Raw genomic sequence first — 21,693 nt, 5'->3', positions numbered from 1 at the left:
TCAGAAAGGCCTGGAGAGACCTACATGAACTGATGCTGAGTGAAATGAACAGGACCAGGAGATCATTATATATTTCAACAGCAATACTATAGGATGATCAATTCTGATGGACGTGGCCCTCTTCAATAATGTGAACCAAATCAGTTCCAATAGAACAGTAATGAATTGAACCAGCTACACCCAGAGAAAGAACTCTGGGAGATGAATATGAACCACTACATAGAACTCCCAATCCCTCTATTTTTGTCCGCCTGCATTTTTGATTTTCTTCACAGGCTAATTGTACACTATTTCGAAGTCTAATTCTTTTTTTACAGCAAAATTACTGTATGGAGATGTGTATGTATATATATTGTATTTAACTTATACTTTAACATATTTAACATGTATTGGTCAACCTGCCATCTGAAGGAAGGGATGGGGGGAAGGAGGGGAAAAGTTGGACAAAAGGTTTTGCAATTGTCGATGCTGAAAAATTATCCATGCATATATCTTGTAAATAAAAAGCTATTAAAAAAAAGAAAGAAAAAAGAAACCTACAGATAAATACAGTAAGTCTTAAATGAAATGACAAATGATATAAACAGAGCCAGGTAAACAGTAAACAAAAATGACTACATCTAAGAAAAGAACAAAAACTTGAAAATGAGCACTGCAATTATAAAGCTATAAGATAGAATTTAAAGATAAATCATACAACTGATAAAATTAAATAAAGTATATGTTAAGAAACAAATTCTAGTCATGAATTATCATACTGAATATATGGCTAAATATTCAAATTAACTGTTCTCCAAGCATATTAATGAATTAAACTGTTACTAGAATTGTTTTTTTGATATTGTTTTCAATACAAAAACCTGGGCTGTCTATATGTCTAAGATGTAAAAAGAGAAAGCAAATGTAAAACTATCAATTATAAAACAATAACTTTTATATATACCCAAATGCAAAGGTTTAAAGAACAAAGAAGTCAATTATCTCTTTAAAAATACTAAGCATACCAATATGCTATCACGCCTTCACTTTGAATAATTGTGATTCAAGAGTGTGAATACATCTCCCAATGATGTATGATCTAACCTACAGCTTCTTAAAGTGATTAATGATCCCCTATAGATGAGTTCCAGATCTCCAATCTGAGATTCAGATTTCAGTTACAAAATCTGACTGTGGAGGGGAAAGGGGAGAGGGGAGAAAGGGAAGGGGTGGTCACAAAAATATGATTTATTATCACTGAATGCTGAACGTTTGATTTGTATACCTGTTTAATATACCAATATACCCAAGGTCACATAAAAATTGCTAAGGTAAAAAAGGGTCATGAGTGGAAAAAAAGTTAAAAAGTTCTGCTCTAACCCTTCTTTACTTCATATGCATGATCTTTTCATACATCATAAATGAAAGGGACCTGTATATGCAAGAATGTTTGTGGTAGCCCTCTTTGTAGTGGCCGGAAACTGAGTGGATGCCCATCAATTGGAGAATAGCTGAATAAATTATGGTATATGAATATTATGGAATATTATTGTTCAGTAAGAAATGACCTGCAGGATAATTTCAGAAAGGCCTGGAGAGACCTACATGAACTGATGCTGAGTGAAATGAACAGGACCAGGAGATCATTATATATTTCAACAGCAATACTATAGGATGATCAATTCTGATGGACGTGGCCCTCTTCAATAATGTGAACCAAATCAGTTCCAATAGAACAGTAATGAATTGAACCAGCTACACCCAGAGAAAGAACTCTGGGAGATGAATATGAACCACTACATAGAACTCCCAATCCCTCTATTTTTGTCCGCCTGCATTTTTGATTTTCTTCACAGGCTAATTGTACACTATTTCGAAGTCTAATTCTTTTTTTACAGCAAAATTACTGTATGGAGATGTGTATGTATATATATTGTATTTAACTTATACTTTAACATATTTAACATGTATTGGTCAACCTGCCATCTGAAGGAAGGGATGGGGGGAAGGAGGGGAAAAGTTGGACAAAAGGTTTTGCAATTGTCGATGCTGAAAAATTATCCATGCATATATCTTGTAAATAAAAAGCTATTAAAAAAAAGAAAGAAAAAAGAAACCTACAGATAAATACAGTAAGTCTTAAATGAAATGACAAATGATATAAACAGAGCCAGGTAAACAGTAAACAAAAATGACTACATCTAAGAAAAGAACAAAAACTTGAAAATGAGCACTGCAATTATAAAGCTATAAGATAGAATTTAAAGATAAATCATACAACTGATAAAATTAAATAAAGTATATGTTAAGAAACAAATTCTAGTCATGAATTATCATACTGAATATATGGCTAAATATTCAAATTAACTGTTCTCCAAGCATATTAATGAATTAAACTGTTACTAGAATTGTTTTTTTGATATTGTTTTCAATACAAAAACCTGGGCTGTCTATATGTCTAAGATGTAAAAAGAGAAAGCAAATGTAAAACTATCAATTATAAAACAATAACTTTTATATATACCCAAATGCAAAGGTTTAAAGAACAAAGAAGTCAATTATCTCTTTAAAAATACTAAGCATACCAATATGCTATCACGCCTTCACTTTGAATAATTGTGATTCAAGAGTGTGAATACATCTCCCAATGATGTATGATCTAACCTACAGCTTCTTAAAGTGATTAATGATCCCCTATAGATGAGTTCCAGATCTCCAATCTGAGATTCAGATTTCAGTTACAAAATCTGACTGTGGAGGGGAAAGGGGAGAGGGGAGAAAGGGAAGGGGTGGTCACAAAAATATGATTTATTATCACTGAATGCTGAACGTTTGATTTGTATACCTGTTTAATATACCAATATACCCAAGGTCACATAAAAATTGCTAAGGTAAAAAAGGGTCATGAGTGGAAAAAAAGTTAAAAAGTTCTGCTCTAACCCTTCTTTACTTCATATGCATGATCTTTTCATACATCATAAATGAAAGAGAGCTGTATAAGTCTTTTTGTTATTTGTTTTGTGCGATACTGTGATCAAAAAATGTGCCACCTATTGGTCCTTATAAACTGAAAAAGTAGATGCACAAGTACTCAAATATATTAGACTCTAAGTTAAAGCAAAGAACTGTATGAAAATCACTAAGATCATGGGACAAGCACTAGATCTGTGATTTTATTGATACAGAGAACCACCTTTTGAGGAAATTCTACCAATATAGATCAGTGCCTTCACTGCAGCATTTAGCTTATAGTTTTAGGTAATAGCCTAGAACACTAGAAGGTTAAGTGACTTGTCTCATCACACAGCAAATAAATATCAGTAGCAGGATTTGAAGATGGGACTTAGTCACTCTTAGACCAGTTCTCTATCCACTATGATAAAGAGTCTCAAAATGCCTCTCTATATAAATGACAGTATATATGCCATTTAAACCACATATGCCATATATGCGATTTTCAAAATAACACACCATGAAATTCTGATAGAAATACTTAGGATACAAGATGTAATGCTAAAAGGGACCAGAGAGGTAATTTCATCCAAACCCTTCATTTTACTGATCATCATTTTATAAATTCAACAAGTGCTTATAAATTCTCAAAGTCACAGAAAGCAGGAAATTGTCTTATTAATATGAAATTTTTATCTAGCAGGAATTCTGTCCCTATTTCAATTCGCTTCCAGGTTAGACTGGAACTCATCAATGCCAAAAAAGAATTCTTAATATCTTATAAAAAGTTGCAACTTTTTAAGAAGAAAATTTTTTAAAAGCATAACTAAATTAAACTAGGTCAATTCTACTGAAAGGAGAATTTTAAAGATTTCCAAAAATGAAATTAAAAAAAAAAATGAACAGTCACATACCTGGGTATAGGTACAATTCTTCTTTTTACATTTGCCACATGTAAATAGGTCAGTTTGGGTCCCACCTGTCTTAGCCATTTGATGTTCTCTAATTGCTTCTTTGGTCAGGTTTTTACGCATCTCTTTAAGTTCATCACTAGCCATTTCCTAGGAAGAATACAACAGCACAAATTCTTCAGTTTCAGTATTTTCAACTTATCAGATACTCTTATCTATTAATGTAAAAGTAAAGCTAATCATTCAATTTTAAATTCTAGAAAAGAAGACATTAATTTTAAAGAACATGGAAAGTAAAGTTAGGCATTCATGGATCAGCCTCCAATTCCTTTAATCACTGTTAATGCATTTATGCCAATAATTAATAATCTATAATCATACTAAGTTTTTTAAAGTTAGAAAAGATCAAACTCAATAATATACAAAGTTTGTATGAAACAACACAATAGCTCCAACTTCAAAAGCACTGTTTTAACATCATTACAGCTATTATTTTTTTCAAAAATCTTTTTAAAAATTTGTATTTTGAGAAATTTAGGTTTAGCAGGGGTGAAAAAAGCAACCCCATATATGGTAGCATATCCAGAAAGAAATATATAAGTGAACAGAACAGTTGGCAACTGTTATTATATAAGTAACAAATCAATTGGTAGCATCCATTAGTCAAGTAAACCAACAAATGGATTTTTCAAAATCACACACTACAAAATTTTTACAGAAATACTAAGCATACCAATATGCTATCACGCCTTCACTTTGAATAATTGTGATTCAAGAGTGTGAATACATCTCCCAATGATGTATGATCTAACCTACAGCTTCTTAAAGTGATTAATGATCCCCTATAGATGAGTTCCAGATCTCCAATCTGAGATTCAGATTTCAGTTACAAAATCTGACTGTGGAGGGGAAAGGGGAGAGGGGAGAAAGGGAAGGGGTGGTCACAAAAATATGATTTATTATCACTGAATGCTGAACGTTTGATTTGTATACCTGTTTTATATACCAATATACCCAAGGTCACATAAAAATTGCTAAGGTAAAAAAGGGTCATGAGTGGAAAAAAAGTTAAAAAGTTCTGCTCTAACCCTTCTTTACTTCATATGCATGATCTTTTCATACATCATAAATGAAAGAGAGCTGTATAAGTCTTTTTGTTATTTGTTTTGTGCGATACTGTGATCAAAAAATGTGCCACCGATTGGTCCTTATAAACTGAAAAAGTAGATGCACAAGTACTCAAATATATTAGACTCTAAGTTAAAGCAAAGAACTGTATGAAAATCACTAAGATCATGGGACAAGCACTAGATCTGTGATTTTATTGATACAGAGAACCACCTTTTGAGGAAATTCTACCAATATAGATCAGTGCCTTCACTGCAGCATTTAGCTTATAGTTTTAGGTAATAGCCTAGAACACTAGAAGGTTAAGTGACTTGTCTCATCACACAGCAAATAAATATCAGTAGCAGGATTTGAAGATGGGACTTAGTCACTCTTAGACCAGTTCTCTATCCACTATGATAAAGAGTCTCAAAATGCCTCTCTATATAAATGACAGTATATATGCCATTTAAACCACATATGCCATATATGCGATTTTCAAAATAACACACCATGAAATTCTGATAGAAATACTTAGGATACAAGATGTAATGCTAAAAGGGACCAGAGAGGTAATTTCATCCAAACCCTTCATTTTACTGATCATCATTTTATAAATTCAACAAGTGCTTATAAATTCTCAAAGTCACAGAAAGCAGGAAATTGTCTTATTAATATGAAATTTTTATCTAGCAGGAATTCTGTCCCTATTTCAATTCGCTTCCAGGTTAGACTGGAACTTATCAATGCCAAAAAAGAATTCTTAATATCTTATAAAAAGTTGCAACTTTTTAAGAAGAAAATTTTTTAAAAGCATAACTAAATTAAACTAGGTCAATTCTACTGAAAGGAGAATTTTAAAGATTTCCAAAAATGAAATTAAAAAAAAAAAATGAACAGTCACATACCTGGGTATAGGTACAATTCTTCTTTTTACATTTGCCACATGTAAATAGGTCAGTTTGGGTCCCACCTGTCTTAGCCATTTGATGTTCTCTAATTGCTTCTTTGGTCAGGTTTTTACGCATCTCTTTAAGTTCATCACTAGCCATTTCCTAGGAAGAATACAACAGCACAAATTCTTCAGTTTCAGTATTTTCAACTTATCAGATACTCTTATCTATTAATGTAAAAGTAAAGCTAATCATTCAATTTTAAATTCTAGAAAAGAAGACATTAATTTTAAAGAACATGGAAAGTAAAGTTAGGCATTCATGGATCAGCCTCCAATTCCTTTAATCACTGTTAATGCATTTATGCCAATAATTAATAATCTATAATCATACTAAGTTTTTTAAAGTTAGAAAAGATCAAACTCAATAATATACAAAGTTTGTATGAAACAACACAATAGCTCCAACTTCAAAAGCACTGTTTTAACATCATTACAGCTATTATTTTTTTCAAAAATCTTTTTAAAATTTGTATTTTGAGAAATTTAGGTTTAGCAGGGGTGAAAAAAGCAACCCCATATATGGTAGCATATCCAGAAAGAAATATATAAGTGAACAGAACAGTTGGCAACTGTTATTATATAAGTAACAAATCAATTGGTAGCATCCATTAGTCAAGTAAACCAACAAATGGATTTTTCAAAATCACACACTACAAAATTTTTACAGAAATACTAAGGGTACAAAATTTAGTGCTAAAAGGAACTAGAGAGGTCATCTCATCCAAATTCTTCATTTTACTGAGTGAGAACTAACGCCAAAACTTTCAAAATCACACACTACAAAATTCTTACAGAAATACTAAGGGTACAAAATTTAGTGCTAAAAGGAACTAGAGAGGTCATCTCATCCAAATTCTTTATTTTATTAAGTGGGAACTAAAACCCAAACAGGTTAAATGATTTTGCCATAATCCCACAATGAAAATATCAGATCCAGGATTTGAACTAAGGACCTCTATGAACCACACTGTCCCTTCCTTTTAGGTTAACATAATAGCCAAATTTAAATAAAATTTAGGTAGGTTTTGAAAGCATTTATAACCCAAATGTTAGTAAATTCTGAATTTTATAAAATCCCAGGAATTATACAAATTACATTTCCACAAAAACTTTGACTTTTTAAAATTTGAAAATATCAGAGTATTTTAGAAACTTTATATTTAATTAAGTATAAAGATTTGTGAAGTCAAAGGAAATAAGTTCAGGTTAGCAAATGTAAATTTACTTACCTCTGCCGTCATTCTAGCAAACAAATCTGGAGGTATGTTCCCACACAGTACATTTTTCCTTAAATTTGGATTCTTTGCATCCTTGAGATTTGCTATTCTACTTCGTACCCTATTTTTATACTTCATATCCGTGTTCCGTAACTCCTGATATATAGGTATGATGCAGTTAAGGAATATGATATTAACCAGGATGTTTAACTATACTATTACCAAAAGATGGCAGCTTCTTATATTTCTAACTGTTACACAAAAGCTAATCATCAGATCAAGATACGGAATGTTAAATTATATAGTGTTTTTACCTATATTTAGTGAATAATCCCAAATATCACAAAATAGTTAACAGTCAACAATGCTAAATACTGTGCTAAACAATAGGGATAAAAAGAAAAATAAAAACAATTCCTGCCCTCGGGTATCTCACAATTTAATGTGTAATACAACCAAGAAGTAAATTAGGTAGACAAAAGACATGCAGAATGGATGAAAAGACAATCTCATAAAGGAAACATATTAGCAGCTAGGAGATCAAGAAAGACCTCTTGAAGAAGGTAGGATTTAGCTAACTCCTGAAGCAAGCCTGAAGGTAAAGGTGAGGAGAAAGAGTACTAAATATGGGAGAACCAGTGCAAAGGCACTGAGAAGGGATATGAAGTATCTCATATAAAGAATAGCAAGTGTAAATGAATCACAAAGTAGCAAAGAGGCGAATTTAGTGTACTGAAGGAGGGGTAAAAAGGGGTCAGATAATAAAAGCTTTAAATGCAAACATAAATCCTTTATAGTAGATGTCAAAAGTAGTAGGGAGCCACTGAAGTTTAAGTATGAGGTTATAATGGCTGTTTGTCCTTTGTTCCCAAAGACCATGACATGGAAGTGAACTGGATTTAAGTGAGGGAGGGCTGTGCAAGATCTTCTGCCTCACTTTCTCCTCTAGAGTCATCTGGGTCCAGTGACCAGATACAGATCAGGATGACTGGAGATATCCCTGGATACAGTGGTGGGAGAACTTGGCCTTTTTAACACTTCTCAATTTGAGGCAATACTCAAAAAAATAACTAAGGATTAGTAGGAAATGAGGCAGAGAATGACTTCTTTTGCCTCGTCCAAAAAAAAAAAAAAAATCAATCTGAAAAGGGAAGACCCTCAGGATTTCTGATCAAAACAGAAACAACTGCTATTTGCATTCACTCTGAGCCAATCAGAGCCCAAATAATCACCAAGTAAGGCTTGACAAAGTATGGGGGGGAAGAGGGGTATATATGGCATAAGACAAAGGTCGTAAGTTTGAGGAAGCGACAGACCCATATTTTAGTAAATGGCTTTGGCAGCTAAGTGAAAGAGGGATTGGAATGCAGAGAGAATGGAGGTAGGGAGATAAATTAGAATATTTTCTAATAGTACAGATAAAAAGGATAAAGGCCTGAATCTTTTAGCTGACTTTTATGACTGCAGAGAAAATCTTTTGAAGGCAAAAATGACAAGACTGAGAGAAAAAAATATTTTATGTGATACAGAGAATCATGAAGAGAGTCAAGAGACCCTGAAATGGCACCTTTGGATGACTAAGATGATAGTGGTGGTGTCCTTGACAGTAATAGAGAATTCCAGAGGAGAGGAAAGGAAGATAATTTGTTCTGATTTTGGACAAGTTCATCCTGAGATATGTACAGAAAATTTAGTTGCAAATGTTCAAAACACAGCTGAAGATCTAAGACTGGAGAAGACATAATAGTTCTGTAGATCTCTGTGAATTAGTAGTCAGATAGAGACAACTGAACCCACAAATACAGATGTTATTTCATCTGTGCCTATGGGTTCTGTGTTTATCTATACCTACCTATTTAAGGATAGACTTCGAGTAGTTTGAACTTAGATTGGGGAGGGAGGGGGGGAGGAATTACATTTTTATTTTCTCTAACTGAAACTTACCATGAAAAGGCTTTACTCAATTGCCAAAGAGTGGTACAAAAAAGATTAATAATCCATTGTATAGAGGAAAAAGAGAAGGTCTAAAAAAAAAGGGGCCTAGGACAACACTCAGTTCATGGGTGTGACATGGATAAAAATCCTAAGTTCAATTATCATTTCCATATAGATAGATTCTGAACCTGTTTTTTTTAAGGAATCACTGGTAACTTTGGAAAGAGAAATTTTATTTAAATGATGAAGTTGGAAAGCAGAGGAAGTGGAAGAATTTAATGTATAAAACTTTCTCAATGAGTTTATCCAAGAAGGAGAGGAGAGATATAAGTGTACCAAATAATAGATAAGATCAAGAGAGCACGCAGATAAGAATAAAAAGTTAATGATAGTCAAACACTAAACTTGAAATTCTAAAAATAAAAGGAGAGATCAATAAAATTGAAAGTAAAAAAACTATTGAATTGATTAATAAAACTGAGTTGGTTCTATGAAAAAACCAACAAAATAGACAAACCCTTAGTAAATCTGATTAAAAAAAGGAAAGAGGAAAATCAAATTGTTAGTCTTAAAAATGAAAAGGGAGAACTCACCAGTAATGAAGAGGAAAAAAAAAAGTTAATGATAAGGGAAAACTAAAGATTAGAGAGAGAGTAGGAATAACAGTAGGGATAAGAAGTTCCGAGAAATGGACCGAGGGGCGACCATGGCAAAGTTTTACAAAAGATGATGAGAGAGACAGCTAGGTGGTGCAGCGGATAGAGCACTAGCCCTAAAGTCAGGAAAACGGTTCAAATCTGGCCTCTGACACTTAAAATTTCCTAGCTGTGTGACCTTGGGCAAGTCACTCAACCCCAACTGTCTCCAAAAAAAAAAAAAAAAATCATGAGAGAAGTTAATCTGTGTGATAAAGGAAAAAAAGAGTTCTCAGTTAATGCTCATTTTTTTCAATGAAGTATAAGATAAAATCTTAAGCTAAAATAATGGAGGGATTGAGTTTGCCATGGGAGGCTTGAGGAGAGACAAGGTTTGAAAAAACTGTTGATGAGAATGAAATATCAATTAAGGAGGACTAAGAGAATTGTCTTGCCAAAGTGAAGGTACAAATGAGACTAGAAAACATAAAATTTGCGATGGATCCAATAAGCATGGTTTTGTGATTTCCTGCAGCTTCGCACAGCCGTCCAAGAATAGGAATTAAAGAAATGGTGGATGAGAGTAATCAAGGGTTAGCTTTAGTCAAGGCATGATTGATGGGAATAGCACAATGACTCAAAGGATTTGAGAAAAGAAGACAGTATAGTTTTGAAGTGGTTCACAAAACATTGAAGAGAAAAGAATAATGAGTACAGGGGTGATGGATTGGGGGAAAAAAAACCTGAGAGATACAAGAAATGGAAGTCCTGGGAAAGAAAAAAAGGTAGAGATTATAAGGCATAAGAAAAGATGGATTCGATCAAGAGCTCCTTGAGAAGGTACTACCTTTTGTCTTTTTTTATATCCTCAGCACCGAGCACAGTACCTCCCATGTTATAGACAATTAATAAATTGTTTACTGATATGACTATATAAAGGAATTTCAGAATAAAGATTTGGTAGATTATAGTAACATCAAAAGTATGTGACGTGTCTATGTTGAAGTAAATGAAAGGAGGTCTTCATTAAGCAATGGGCAAAGATAGGATATATGAAGGAACATTAACATAATGGAGTTCCTTGGTATGATTCAAGGAAAAAACTAAATTTGGCACTCAACTTCCTAAAGAAGAAAGGAGAATGTTTTGGGAGAAAAAAGATAATGGTCATTAGTATCCAGACTGGATTATGAATGTGGATGATGTGAAGCAAGAAAGAGGCAGGAAAGGTCTAGAAGTAGTTAAGAGGGATATAGAGAGGAGGAATATTCTAACTTTATCATCATCAACAGAATGTTGAAGGGCATGAAATAAAGTACAGCCAGTAATGAAGAAGGCAGAAAGGGAAGCAGTATAATTGTGAGGCAGGTCTCAGTCACTGCCAGAAAAATGGCTGAAGAAAGGAAGACATTGGGGCAGCTAGGTGGCACAGTGGACAGAGGACAGAGCACCACTCCTGAAGTCAGAAGGACCTGAGTTCAAATCTGGCCTCAGACACTTTACTTCCTGGGTGTGTGACCCTGGCCAAGTCACTTAACCCCAATTGAGAGAGAGAGAGAGAGAGAGAGAGAGAGAGAGAGAGAGAGAGAAAGAAAGAAAGAGAGAAAGAAAAGAAAAGAAAAGAAAAGAAAAGAAAAGAAAAGAAAGAAGAAAAGAAAAGAAAGAAGAAAGAAAAGAAAGAAGAAGAAGAAAGAAAAGAAGGAAGAAGGAAGGAAGGAAGGAAGGAAGGAAGGAAGGAAGGAAGGAAGGAAGGAAGGAAGGAAGGAAGGAAGGAAGGAAGGAAGGAAGGAAGGAAGGAAGGAAGGAAGGAAGGAAGGAAGGAAGGAAGGAAGGAAGGAAGGAAAGAAAGGAAGAAGGAAGAAAAGAAAAGAAAAAAAAGAAAAGAAAGAAGAAAAGAAAAGAAAAGAAAAGAAAAGAAAAGAAAGAAGAAAGAAGAAAGGAAGAAAGAAAAGAAAAGAAAAGAAGAAAAGAAAAGAAAAGAAAAGAAAAGAAAGGAAGAAAAGAAAAGAAAAGAAAAGAAAAGAAAGGAAGGAAGACTCTTAAGATGACAAGCACTTTGTCCATTGCAGAGCAAGTAGGCCAGAAGACACACTGAAATAGGTAGGCAGATCATATATCCTATGATAATACTGGTGAAATTAAGATGTTTTCACCGAATGAAATGAGCATATTTTCCACCCCAAGGGATAAGAAAATACATAAAGTTTCAGAAAATAAATAATTTTTAAAAGTAATTAAACTTTCTTTACCTAGCCATACATAAAAGATTTCTTGACAGTACATTTAGAGTGAACACAAAAATTATACTGAACCTAATATTGAGATAAGAAGGGGGAAAAAAAAAATCACATCACTTCTATGTGTCTTACTTCTAAGTGACAGTGCATTAAAGACAAAAACAAAACAAAAATATAACAGGAGGAAAAATGTTGGTATCAGCCCTAACATTCAACTCTCACTTTCATTCACTTTCAATCTCAAATAATGAGACTTACAACAGTAAGTCATGAGATTTCAATTTGACAACATAAGATCTAAAATTAAGAGGATAATTGGTACAAATGTTCAACTTGAGCTAAACTACTCTATTTATTTTCTCAAAGGATATCTTCCTCAATCTGAGATCCCAGTTCTTCTTCATCGGCCCCAATAGCAATGTAGTCATCTGAAAATAATTTTTAAAAGTTCATGAGTTCAGAGTTTTCTTAAAGTATTTGAAAAGAAGTCCTGAGAAAGTGAAATCTTGATAATGAAATAATTCAATTTCATAATAAACACTGATCAAGATCTTACTATTTAGAAACCACTATGTGAGATGCTGTGAAGGATATAAAAATGAAAATGTTTGCCTTCAGGAATTTTGTGATTACCTATAAAAACAGTTTTGTATTGTTATGTCTAACCCCATCTACTATCTTACACTCTGATCTTTAAGCAATATTTTCAAATATGCTTCATTCAATATGAAAGTGTTGAAATAAAATGTCACAAAAACTAATGGACTAGATTAGCCTAATAGCTTGAATGTTATTAAATAATATATAACAAGTAAGTTTATATCGTTGCTTATGATTCTGTAATCAATTAACTTATTATTTTTATTATTATTTTTATTTTATTATTTTTATTATTTTTATTATAACATAACAAGAGATCACATCCAGGTTTTTCTTGAAAACCTCCACTGACGGAAGCTTTCCCAAGGAAGTATATTACACTTAGCTTCACTAGTTAGCAAAGTTTTTTTAAGATCAAATCTAAATTCAATTCTGCAACTTCCATCTACTGCTTCTAATTTTGTACTCTAAGCCCAAGGAGGGGAGAAAAAAAAAGCTAATCCTCCTTATAAGTGAAAATCCCTTCAAATACTTAGTTATCACATCTCCTTGAAACCTTTTCTTCTCCAGGTTAACCATCTTCAATTCCCACTTATGACATGATATGATATGAAAGTCTTTCATTATCCTGGTTGACTTGTTTTGGATATTCTAAAAATTAATGTCCTTCCTAAAATGTGACACCTATGAACTAAATTACAATGTTCCAAATGCCATCTGACTAGAATTGAGTATAGTGGGACTATCACCTCTATGTCCTAGACATTATATTTCCCTTTTAATGCTTTATTTCTTTTCTTGGCAAAGACAGTTTCTTTAATAACATAACTAGGAATTAATATTTGGACAGCTAGGAGTGCAGTGAATAGAGTGCTGAGCCTAGTCAGGAAGAATCCTTTCCTCAAGTTCAAATATAACTCCAGACTATAATAGCTGAATAAACTTGGGCAAGTCACTTTACCCAGTTTGCCTCACATTTCTCATCTGTAAAATAGGCTTGGAGAAAGAAATAGCAAACCAGTATCTTTCCCAAGAAAACCCTAAAAGGGTTCATGAAGAGTCACACCTGACTGAAACAATTGAACAAAAAATAACAAAATACCTTTGTAAAAGTCAATACTGACAAGATAAAGCTGTATATTATTTTTAAAACTTTAAGATGTATAGAAATGGTACATAAGATTAAAAAAAAAAACTAAAAATTAAAATAGTAAAAATTCTAGCTTATAGTCTAACTATTTGTCAAATAAGAGATAAATGCCAAAAAGATCTCTAAATATTGTGGTCAGTGGAAAGACATTGGACTTTGAATCAAGAAAACTAGCTCACATCCTGACTCTGACAATTATTGCCTGTGTATCCTTGGGCATGTCACTTCAATACGTGGAGGTTATTTTGCCAAAGTAGTCAGAAGAAATAACAGGAGATGCTTTTAGGGGTTGATAGATACCAGCCGTTACTATCTTGATGGGGTGATAAACTTGGACAGTGTGGACCTCAAAAGAGAAGAGATTATTCTGTGACAGTAGCAGAGGAAGAGGCTCGAGATAGTAATGGAGAGGAAGAAGTATTCTTACTCTGCCACTATGAATGAAAGAATGAAAGAAAGTGTTGCCAGGACTGAAAAAGTTGCCTAGGGAAGCAATCCAGAAGAGCCAGATCTCCGTCAGTGCCAAAAGATGGCAGGAGTTAAGAAAGGATGACATCTAAGATGAAAGTAAATGTGTTCTGGAGTCACTGGTGCAGAAGGCACACTGCAAGAGCTGGGCAGATCTTACCTCCTGTTCTGAGGGCTGCAGCAAGCATCTCTCGGCACTTCATTCGAACCGAATCTGAAGTGCTTGGTGCCCGGGGAAAAGATGGAATGAAGGAATCAGAAGCATTTGTCTCTTCCTTTCTGTTGCTTGCATTGCTACTGGAGCTACTAAAATAGACAAAAATCAGGAAAAGGTTTTCTCATAGCAATTTGTTTCCTTGCCATCATTTTTAGTAAAAACAATGCTTTTGACTTAACTGAAATAGAAACTCAGAGTATCTACAATAAAGCCCTTTATGATTAAAATATATAGGAACAGAGAATCTAAGAAGTAAGCAGAGGAATTAGGGAATCTTATACACCTTTTCTTCCTACCATGAAAGTAAAAAGATTCAAATCATAGCAAATGCATTACTAATGCAATTATTTATGATACCAAAATATTTTAAGACAACCTTAATCAGCCTAAATAATAGATCTCTTAAGTATACTAAAATAAAACTTATGGTTTATAACAATGTCACAAAGAAGTTTCATCTTCTAGAAAAGGAAGTATTTTAATGAAAAAAAAATCACTAGAAGAGAAATGAGAACATCCTAGCTCTAAATTAGCATTAGATATATAATTTCAAGAGAACAATGTAGAGCAAAGACCATTCTGCCTAGGTAGCAGATGAAAGAATACAGTTAAATCAACCCCTTCAGCAAAAAAGCCACAAATAGTTAGATATTTGATTTTCTCTTTTAAAAAATCTATCTAAAACTACTTGAGTTTAGTGAAGAATTGAAAGAATACTTCTCACCCAATTTAACCATACCAACTACTTCAGATGAACTTTTTCTACTAGAATCTCCCCCAAAATAGATCCTCCACAAAGTTCTTTCCAAGTGAGATCATAAGTTTCCTAGTTTCAGTTACAATTTCAAAACAAACAGCAACTATTTTTACCCATCCAGTCTCTCTCTGCAATTCACTGTTAACAGCATTCAAAACTGCTAGTTCTATGTGGTAAAGGTTCTTTACTGTTCTCTTGACAAAAATCATAGGCTAAACTTTTATGATCACCATGGATGGAATGATTTTATTTACTCTGTAAATTAGGTAAGTCCTTTTTACTTTTTCCTTTAACCTGTTACATTCTATTTTTTACTTCATAGTTATGTTTTTTTCTTCTCTATTTCAAGAATCCAATGTCTAAGTCAAGCATTTCTTCCTAATCCTCAATTAGGGGAATAGATGTACATCATCTTTTCTGTGTAATTCAAGTTATATACGTATGCCACACATCTTTCAAGAGTTCTCTCAAGCTACCTTCTCTCATCATTTCTCTTACTATCAAATGATAAGATAACCTATTAGTTGTTGCTTTTATATTTCAACACTTACAGTAGCTTCCTTCACTCTAAATTTCTCTAATACGTCTTTCACTACTGCTCAAATGGAATAACAAAATAATAAATTTATCTTCCCCAAATACCTGCCACAAACACTTCACTAGGCATTTATCATAATCTTTCATTTTCTTCAAGCAAAGATCATGAATATTACACAACTGTGAAGTCAAAATACTTTATAATTTTTTAAAAAGCTGTTTTCATTCCTTTTTTTTAAAAAAATTATTAAGCTCCTATTAAGTGCAATGTACTTAAATTAAGAGATGTAATTTTTTGATTCTTAAATCTCTTATATATTGAATATTTAATAATATCCAACACTGCCAGACTAAAAGTGTAACATAATGGATAATGCTGAACTTGAAGTCAAGAAGACTTAGGCTTAAACCCTGTCTCCAATATTATTTGCTATATGAACATGGGCAGTCACAATCTATGTGAATAAAGGTTTAGACAATCTCTTTAAGACCCCTTCCAGCTCTAAATCTATGACAATAGGCATTAGTCTCATCTTCTCATTTTTAAAAAAAATCTATGTAGAATACCAATTATTATTTAATAGTTCTTTATAAAATTGCAAAGCATTTTATAAACATCAATGCCTTTGACCCTAACAGTTCCAAGAAGCATGTCTCCAAACCAACAGCGAATTAAGTGGCAAAACCAGGTTTTTAGCCCAGGTCTTCTAACAAGAAATAAATCAACAATACTAAAACTGTCTACCTATACTAAATCAATGTCATGATTTAGAATATAAGTTTCTAAAAAACGGAGGCCTATGTGTTTAACTTAGAACAATATGTTGGATTCTACATAACATACTTAAAAAAACCCTGAAAGTCTGAAGTAATTTCAGACGCCATCAAGTCTAACAGCTAATGATCCTAATAAGAACAACAACAGCTAGTATTTACATAGCACCTGTGTGTCAGGAAATGTGCTAAATGCTCTACAAATATCTTTCGATCCTCATAAGAACACTAGGAGATGATAGTGCTATTATTATCAACATTTTACAGATGAAGGTGACCTATCTGATTCAAGATCACATAGCCAGTAAATCACATAGCCAAATTTGAACTCGGCCTTCCAGATTCCAGTTTAGTGTTCTATCCACTGCACCAATTAGAACATACTGGAATAAATGGTCTCTCAGACTTTGTTTAAAGATCTCCCAGGATAGCATTCCAGTGCTGGGGCAGTTCTAATTTTTAGATTTCTTTTTTTCTTTTTACATCAAACAAATTTGCCTCTCTGCAGATTCCACCCACCACTCCTAGTTCTACCTTTTGGTATAAACAAAACAAGTTTAATTCCTCTTCTACTTGCAGGCCTCAAATATTTAAATACAGCTATTATGTCCCCTCTTAGTCTTCTCTCCTCCACACTAAATAGACCAAGTCACGTTGAACATATTCTCCATTTCTCTCATCAACCAATTAATTTATTACTTTTTAATGGATATGGTCTATCTTGTCTACATCTTATATAAAACAAAGATAACCAAACCTAAAAACAGTACTCAAACTATAGGTCCAACAAGAGCAGATTATATGGAAATCAAACTTTTTTTGTCAAAACATTATGCTTCTTCCTAAGGCAGTATACAATGGTATCAACTTTTTTATACAATTACAATGTTGATTCATAATAAACTAGAATCCACTAAACTATCTCACTTTTTTTTTTAAGAGTAACTGTTATGTACCCAAACCTCCAAATGCTCTTTTTGTTTAATTTTTTAATCCAAATATAAAACTTTTCAATTATCCATGCTAAATTTCATCTTACTCAGTTTGGTCCTCTGATTCTAACAGCTAATAAAAAAAATGGATGAACAATGTCATTATTTCATTGACAGTGAACCTATCAGTATGACCACAGTTTAAATTCAGCCTTACACTTCTTTAAACAATTCTGGCTGAATCAAGCCCATCAGAGTCACTGTTTCTAAACTAACTATGGAACCTATCTGGATCTATCCTTTCACTCTAGTTAAATTTTCCTGGAATTCCTTATCATTTCTACATCTCTCTCTGTCTTTGTGGGTAGATTTGCTTCAATTATTATTATCTTAGCCTTAGTTTCTTAGAGCAGAGCACTATTCTGTCCTGAAAATTTGAGTGCTTGAAATAATGGCTCTGCAAAACTTCACAAACTCTTTGACTTAATCCCCTTACTGGGCAAATACTCTCACCTTAAGAAGCTCAATGATCAGCAAAACTCTCATATTTATACCAAAATATCCAGAACAGCACTTTGTGTAATAGCAAATAAAACAAAGTAGGCACCCATTTACTGAGGAATGGTGGAACACATTCTAAGACCACGAATGGATTTGAGCTATTATTCACAATAAGAAATAGCAAATGAGAACTTCAGAGAAAAACGGGAAAACTTGTATGTACTGTTATAAAGAAGAAAAAGGAGTACAATATCAAAGCTAAAATAACATAAATGAGAATACTGTAACTAAAAAATAGTTAAGTCAAATTAAATGATCTAACTTGATGTTGGAAAGCTGATCTGAGAATTTATCCCATATACAGAATGATATAGCCACTTTCTGAACACAAACACTGTTAGCTGACTTTGCTTAGGTTTACTAAGGTAGAAAAATAGGGAAGTGATTGGTGGAAATTGACTATGGTTCAAAAAAAAAAATCACAAACAGCATCTATCACATTTTTTAAAAAAATAAAATGATATCTTCTGTTCTAATATCCTTACTTCCAAGGAGACAAAGAAAACAAGGACCCCAATGGGAAACTGCACAACTGGCTCACTTCAGGATAGAAAAGCTGTAATACAATTTTCATAACCCTCACCCTAAATTTTACAGTTTTAAAAATTTAAGAACACAAAGGAAAACACAAAAGATAATGACAACATATACAACCAGGTACATATCCAAATATAGAAGTAGATGAGTCTAGATTTGAGACATATAAAAAAGAGACAGACTCTCCTTCTACCTAATTATTACTCTTGTCATAAATTCCTACAGTAGATCTTTTGTTCAAATAAATATGTATTCTGTGATGGCAACAATACCCCAGTACACAAGAGAATCAAGAGAAAAGATTGGTATTTGGAAATGAAGCCATATCAATATGTACTATATTAAGGTGTTGATAATCTGTCAAAAATATTTGTAGAAATTATGGTAATTTTTTTACACAATCAGGTAAGCACATTTAAGATCAAAATACCTTTCTTCTTTTGCTTCAGGGCTGTTTTGGGAAGAGATAGCAGATTCTTTTTTTTTTTCATCAGAGTCTTTATCAGTAGAGGGTCCATCTGAAAATATACAAAATCAATGAGCTTTAGTCATGTGTTATAAGGACTGAAATACAATTTTATTAATGCTATTTGCTAAAGGGAAAACGTTAAAATCTTAAGTATTAAATAAAGCATAACTCTATAAATAGATGGTTTATCCAATCTTTGATCGTTACTCTATTAGCACAGCAATGAGAACTGTTTGTGTTTTCTCCATTGACCAAAAATTTTTACTCAGTTCTCTTATTAAAAAAAAAATTACCTTAAATTAGAATGAATACTTACATTTTTGAATAAAAACAAGAATATGATTACAGATACTACAATTGAGGATAAACTTAAATAATATGCAGCAGTGGTATGGAATTACATCTACTCTACAAACACTTATTAGATGTCAACTATGTGCTAAGCACTAGAATATAAAATTAACACCTCACTGCTCTCAAGGAACTTACATTGTCTAGTAAATCTAACACTTACACAGATAACTATAATATAATTTGAGAAAGACTATTAATGACTAGGGGAAACAAGTCTTTTTGTAGGAGATGGCCCCTTAAGTTGAGACTTGAATAAAGGATTCTAAAGATTTTAGGAGGGGCAACTAGGTGGTACAGTGGATAAAGCACCAGCCCTTAAATCAGAAGAATCTGAGTTCAAATTCTATCTTTTTTGAATAGTAAATGTATGAAGAATCATATTCAAGATTATTATAGTAAAACAGCAGAAAAACACAAAAATAAATCTGTTATGTCTTCTGTGTTGCTTTCCAAGGGATATAAACTTGCCTTTTAGAAAAGCATACACACTATAGTATATATCAAATTTTCAACTAATTTTCAGCTACAAATTTGATATAGCATATATATGTGCAAACATGTAAAATACATTTCTGTATTAGTCAAACATGTTTTCAATTTCAAACTTGTTTTAAAATGCCTCTAAAGTGCTTTTATTCTTCTTCCAACAACTTAGTATAAGTTGATATTTTATTTTAAAGATATGTTAAAAATAAACTAATGTTCTTCTGACCAAGGATTCTTCTGGCTATATACAAAGCAAAAGGGTTTTTTAATTTTTCATTTAATTTAATTTAAAATTCAGGAAGACCATCATTATTATAAAAGTAAAATATTATTTTCTTAAGTTTTGAGAAAAATAGCGGTCTCAAAAGTCTGGACATAGTAAATCTACAAAAGAGAGAAATACAAAATAATACAATACCTAGCAACTTCTTCCAGGATTTGATGAGAGACTTTGCTAATGATGTAACTTCTTCATCTGTGCTCTGCTTACGTATAGCATTTACTGACATTCCAATTCTTGTGGACTGCAAGGCAAATCACAGACACACATACACAGACACAGACACATTTATGCAAACTTTTGCTTATTACAAATAAAGTTTAAAATTTTACTCAAATACTATTCCTTGCCATACACCTAATTTTCAGTTTCATTAAAGACAAAAGATGTTATTTTAAATAAAGATTCTATTAAACAACTAAAGTTCTTCAGAAGAAACTTGACACGTAAATACATATGATTTAATTACAAATCTAATATTTTATTATAACATGCTGGTTTATCAAGAGATCCATCTAGCTAAAGAAATATATATATATATATATGCACACATATACATATACATATATATATATATTTTTTTTAAACAGCAAGCTATGTAATTATAATGATGAGGTCTAGCCTAGAGAAGAGTTGAGAAAATGACCCTCACTTCTACAAAGAAAGGAAGAATACACCCTGAGTATAAATACTAGAACTATTGTCAAACTCAGATGATATTATGTTTGTTGGTTTAGTTAAACTGCCTTCCCCCACTCTTTTCTCCCATGTATTTCAAGAAATATCTAAGGGGTGGGAGAAATGGGTGACATAATTCAGAAATTAAGGTAATGTTAAAAACAAAAATTAATTATAAATGAACAGTATTTTTTATATTATCATTTCTCTATGGAAAAGGGCAGGCTGGTGGAAGCACATAAAACATATCAGCTTTGGCTAATATGTACTTCTGGGGGCCAAAAAGCACATAAACATTAAGTTGCCTCTTCAGTACTCTTTCCAAATCTTAGATCATAAGATCATAGAATCATGGATTGACAACTGATGAGGAGGATATTCTGGCCACCTGAGGATTAGAAAAGATTTTTTTACAAGCCATTCTCCAATTGATAAATGGTCAAAGGATATGAACAGACAATTAATTCTCTGACAAAGAAATTAAAACTAATTATAGCCATATGAAAATATGCTCCAAATCATTATTAATCAGAGAGATGCAAATTAAGACAACTCTGAGATACCACTACACACCTGTCAGATTGGCTAGAATGACAGGGAAAGACAATGCGGAATGTTGGAGGGGATATGGGAAAACAAGGACACTGATACATTGTTGGTGGAATTGTGAACACATCCAGCCATTCTGGAGAGCAATTTGGAACTATGCTCAAAAAGTTATCAAACTGTGCATACCCTTTGATCCAGCAGTGTTTCTACTGGGTTTATATCCCAAAGAGATATTAAAGAAGGGAAAGGGACCTGTATGTGCCAAAATGTTTGTGGCAGCCCTGCTTGTAGTGGTTAGAAGCTGAAAAATGAAAGGACGCCCATCAATTGGAGAATGATTGAGTAAATTGTGGTATATGAACATTATGGAATATTATTGTTCTGTAAGGAATGACCAGCAGGATGAATACAGAGAG

The 21,693-nt window shown here is 32.8% G+C and overlaps 1 protein-coding gene across 4 annotated transcripts in view; it reads right to left on the bottom strand.

Moving 5' to 3' along the window:
- The window catches only part of TCEA1 (transcription elongation factor A1), a 36,086-nt gene that overhangs the window by 3,846 nt on the left and 10,547 nt on the right, over positions 1-21,693 (bottom strand). For 3 of the 4 annotated variants that reach the window (XM_051970190.1, XM_051970193.1, XM_051970194.1), the window contains exons 3-8: positions 20,189-20,294; positions 18,892-18,979; positions 14,307-14,452; positions 12,300-12,356; positions 7,134-7,288; positions 5,858-6,004 (exon numbers count right to left, since the gene is read on the bottom strand). In XM_051970190.1, the coding sequence (XP_051826150.1) occupies positions 5,858-6,004; positions 7,134-7,288; positions 12,300-12,356; positions 14,307-14,452; positions 18,892-18,979; positions 20,189-20,294 (699 nt within the window). Of the gene's footprint in view, positions 1-3,845; positions 3,993-5,857; positions 6,005-7,133; positions 7,289-12,299; positions 12,357-14,306; positions 14,453-18,891; positions 18,980-20,188; positions 20,295-21,693 lie in introns of all 4 variants that reach the window. The other variant, XM_051970192.1, reaches the window with a different exon arrangement.

This window comes from Antechinus flavipes, chromosome 1 (assembly GCF_016432865.1).
Source record: "Antechinus flavipes isolate AdamAnt ecotype Samford, QLD, Australia chromosome 1, AdamAnt_v2, whole genome shotgun sequence".
NCBI lineage: Eukaryota > Metazoa > Chordata > Mammalia > Dasyuromorphia > Dasyuridae > Antechinus > Antechinus flavipes.
This window is presented reverse-complemented; position numbering and strand designations above follow the sequence as displayed.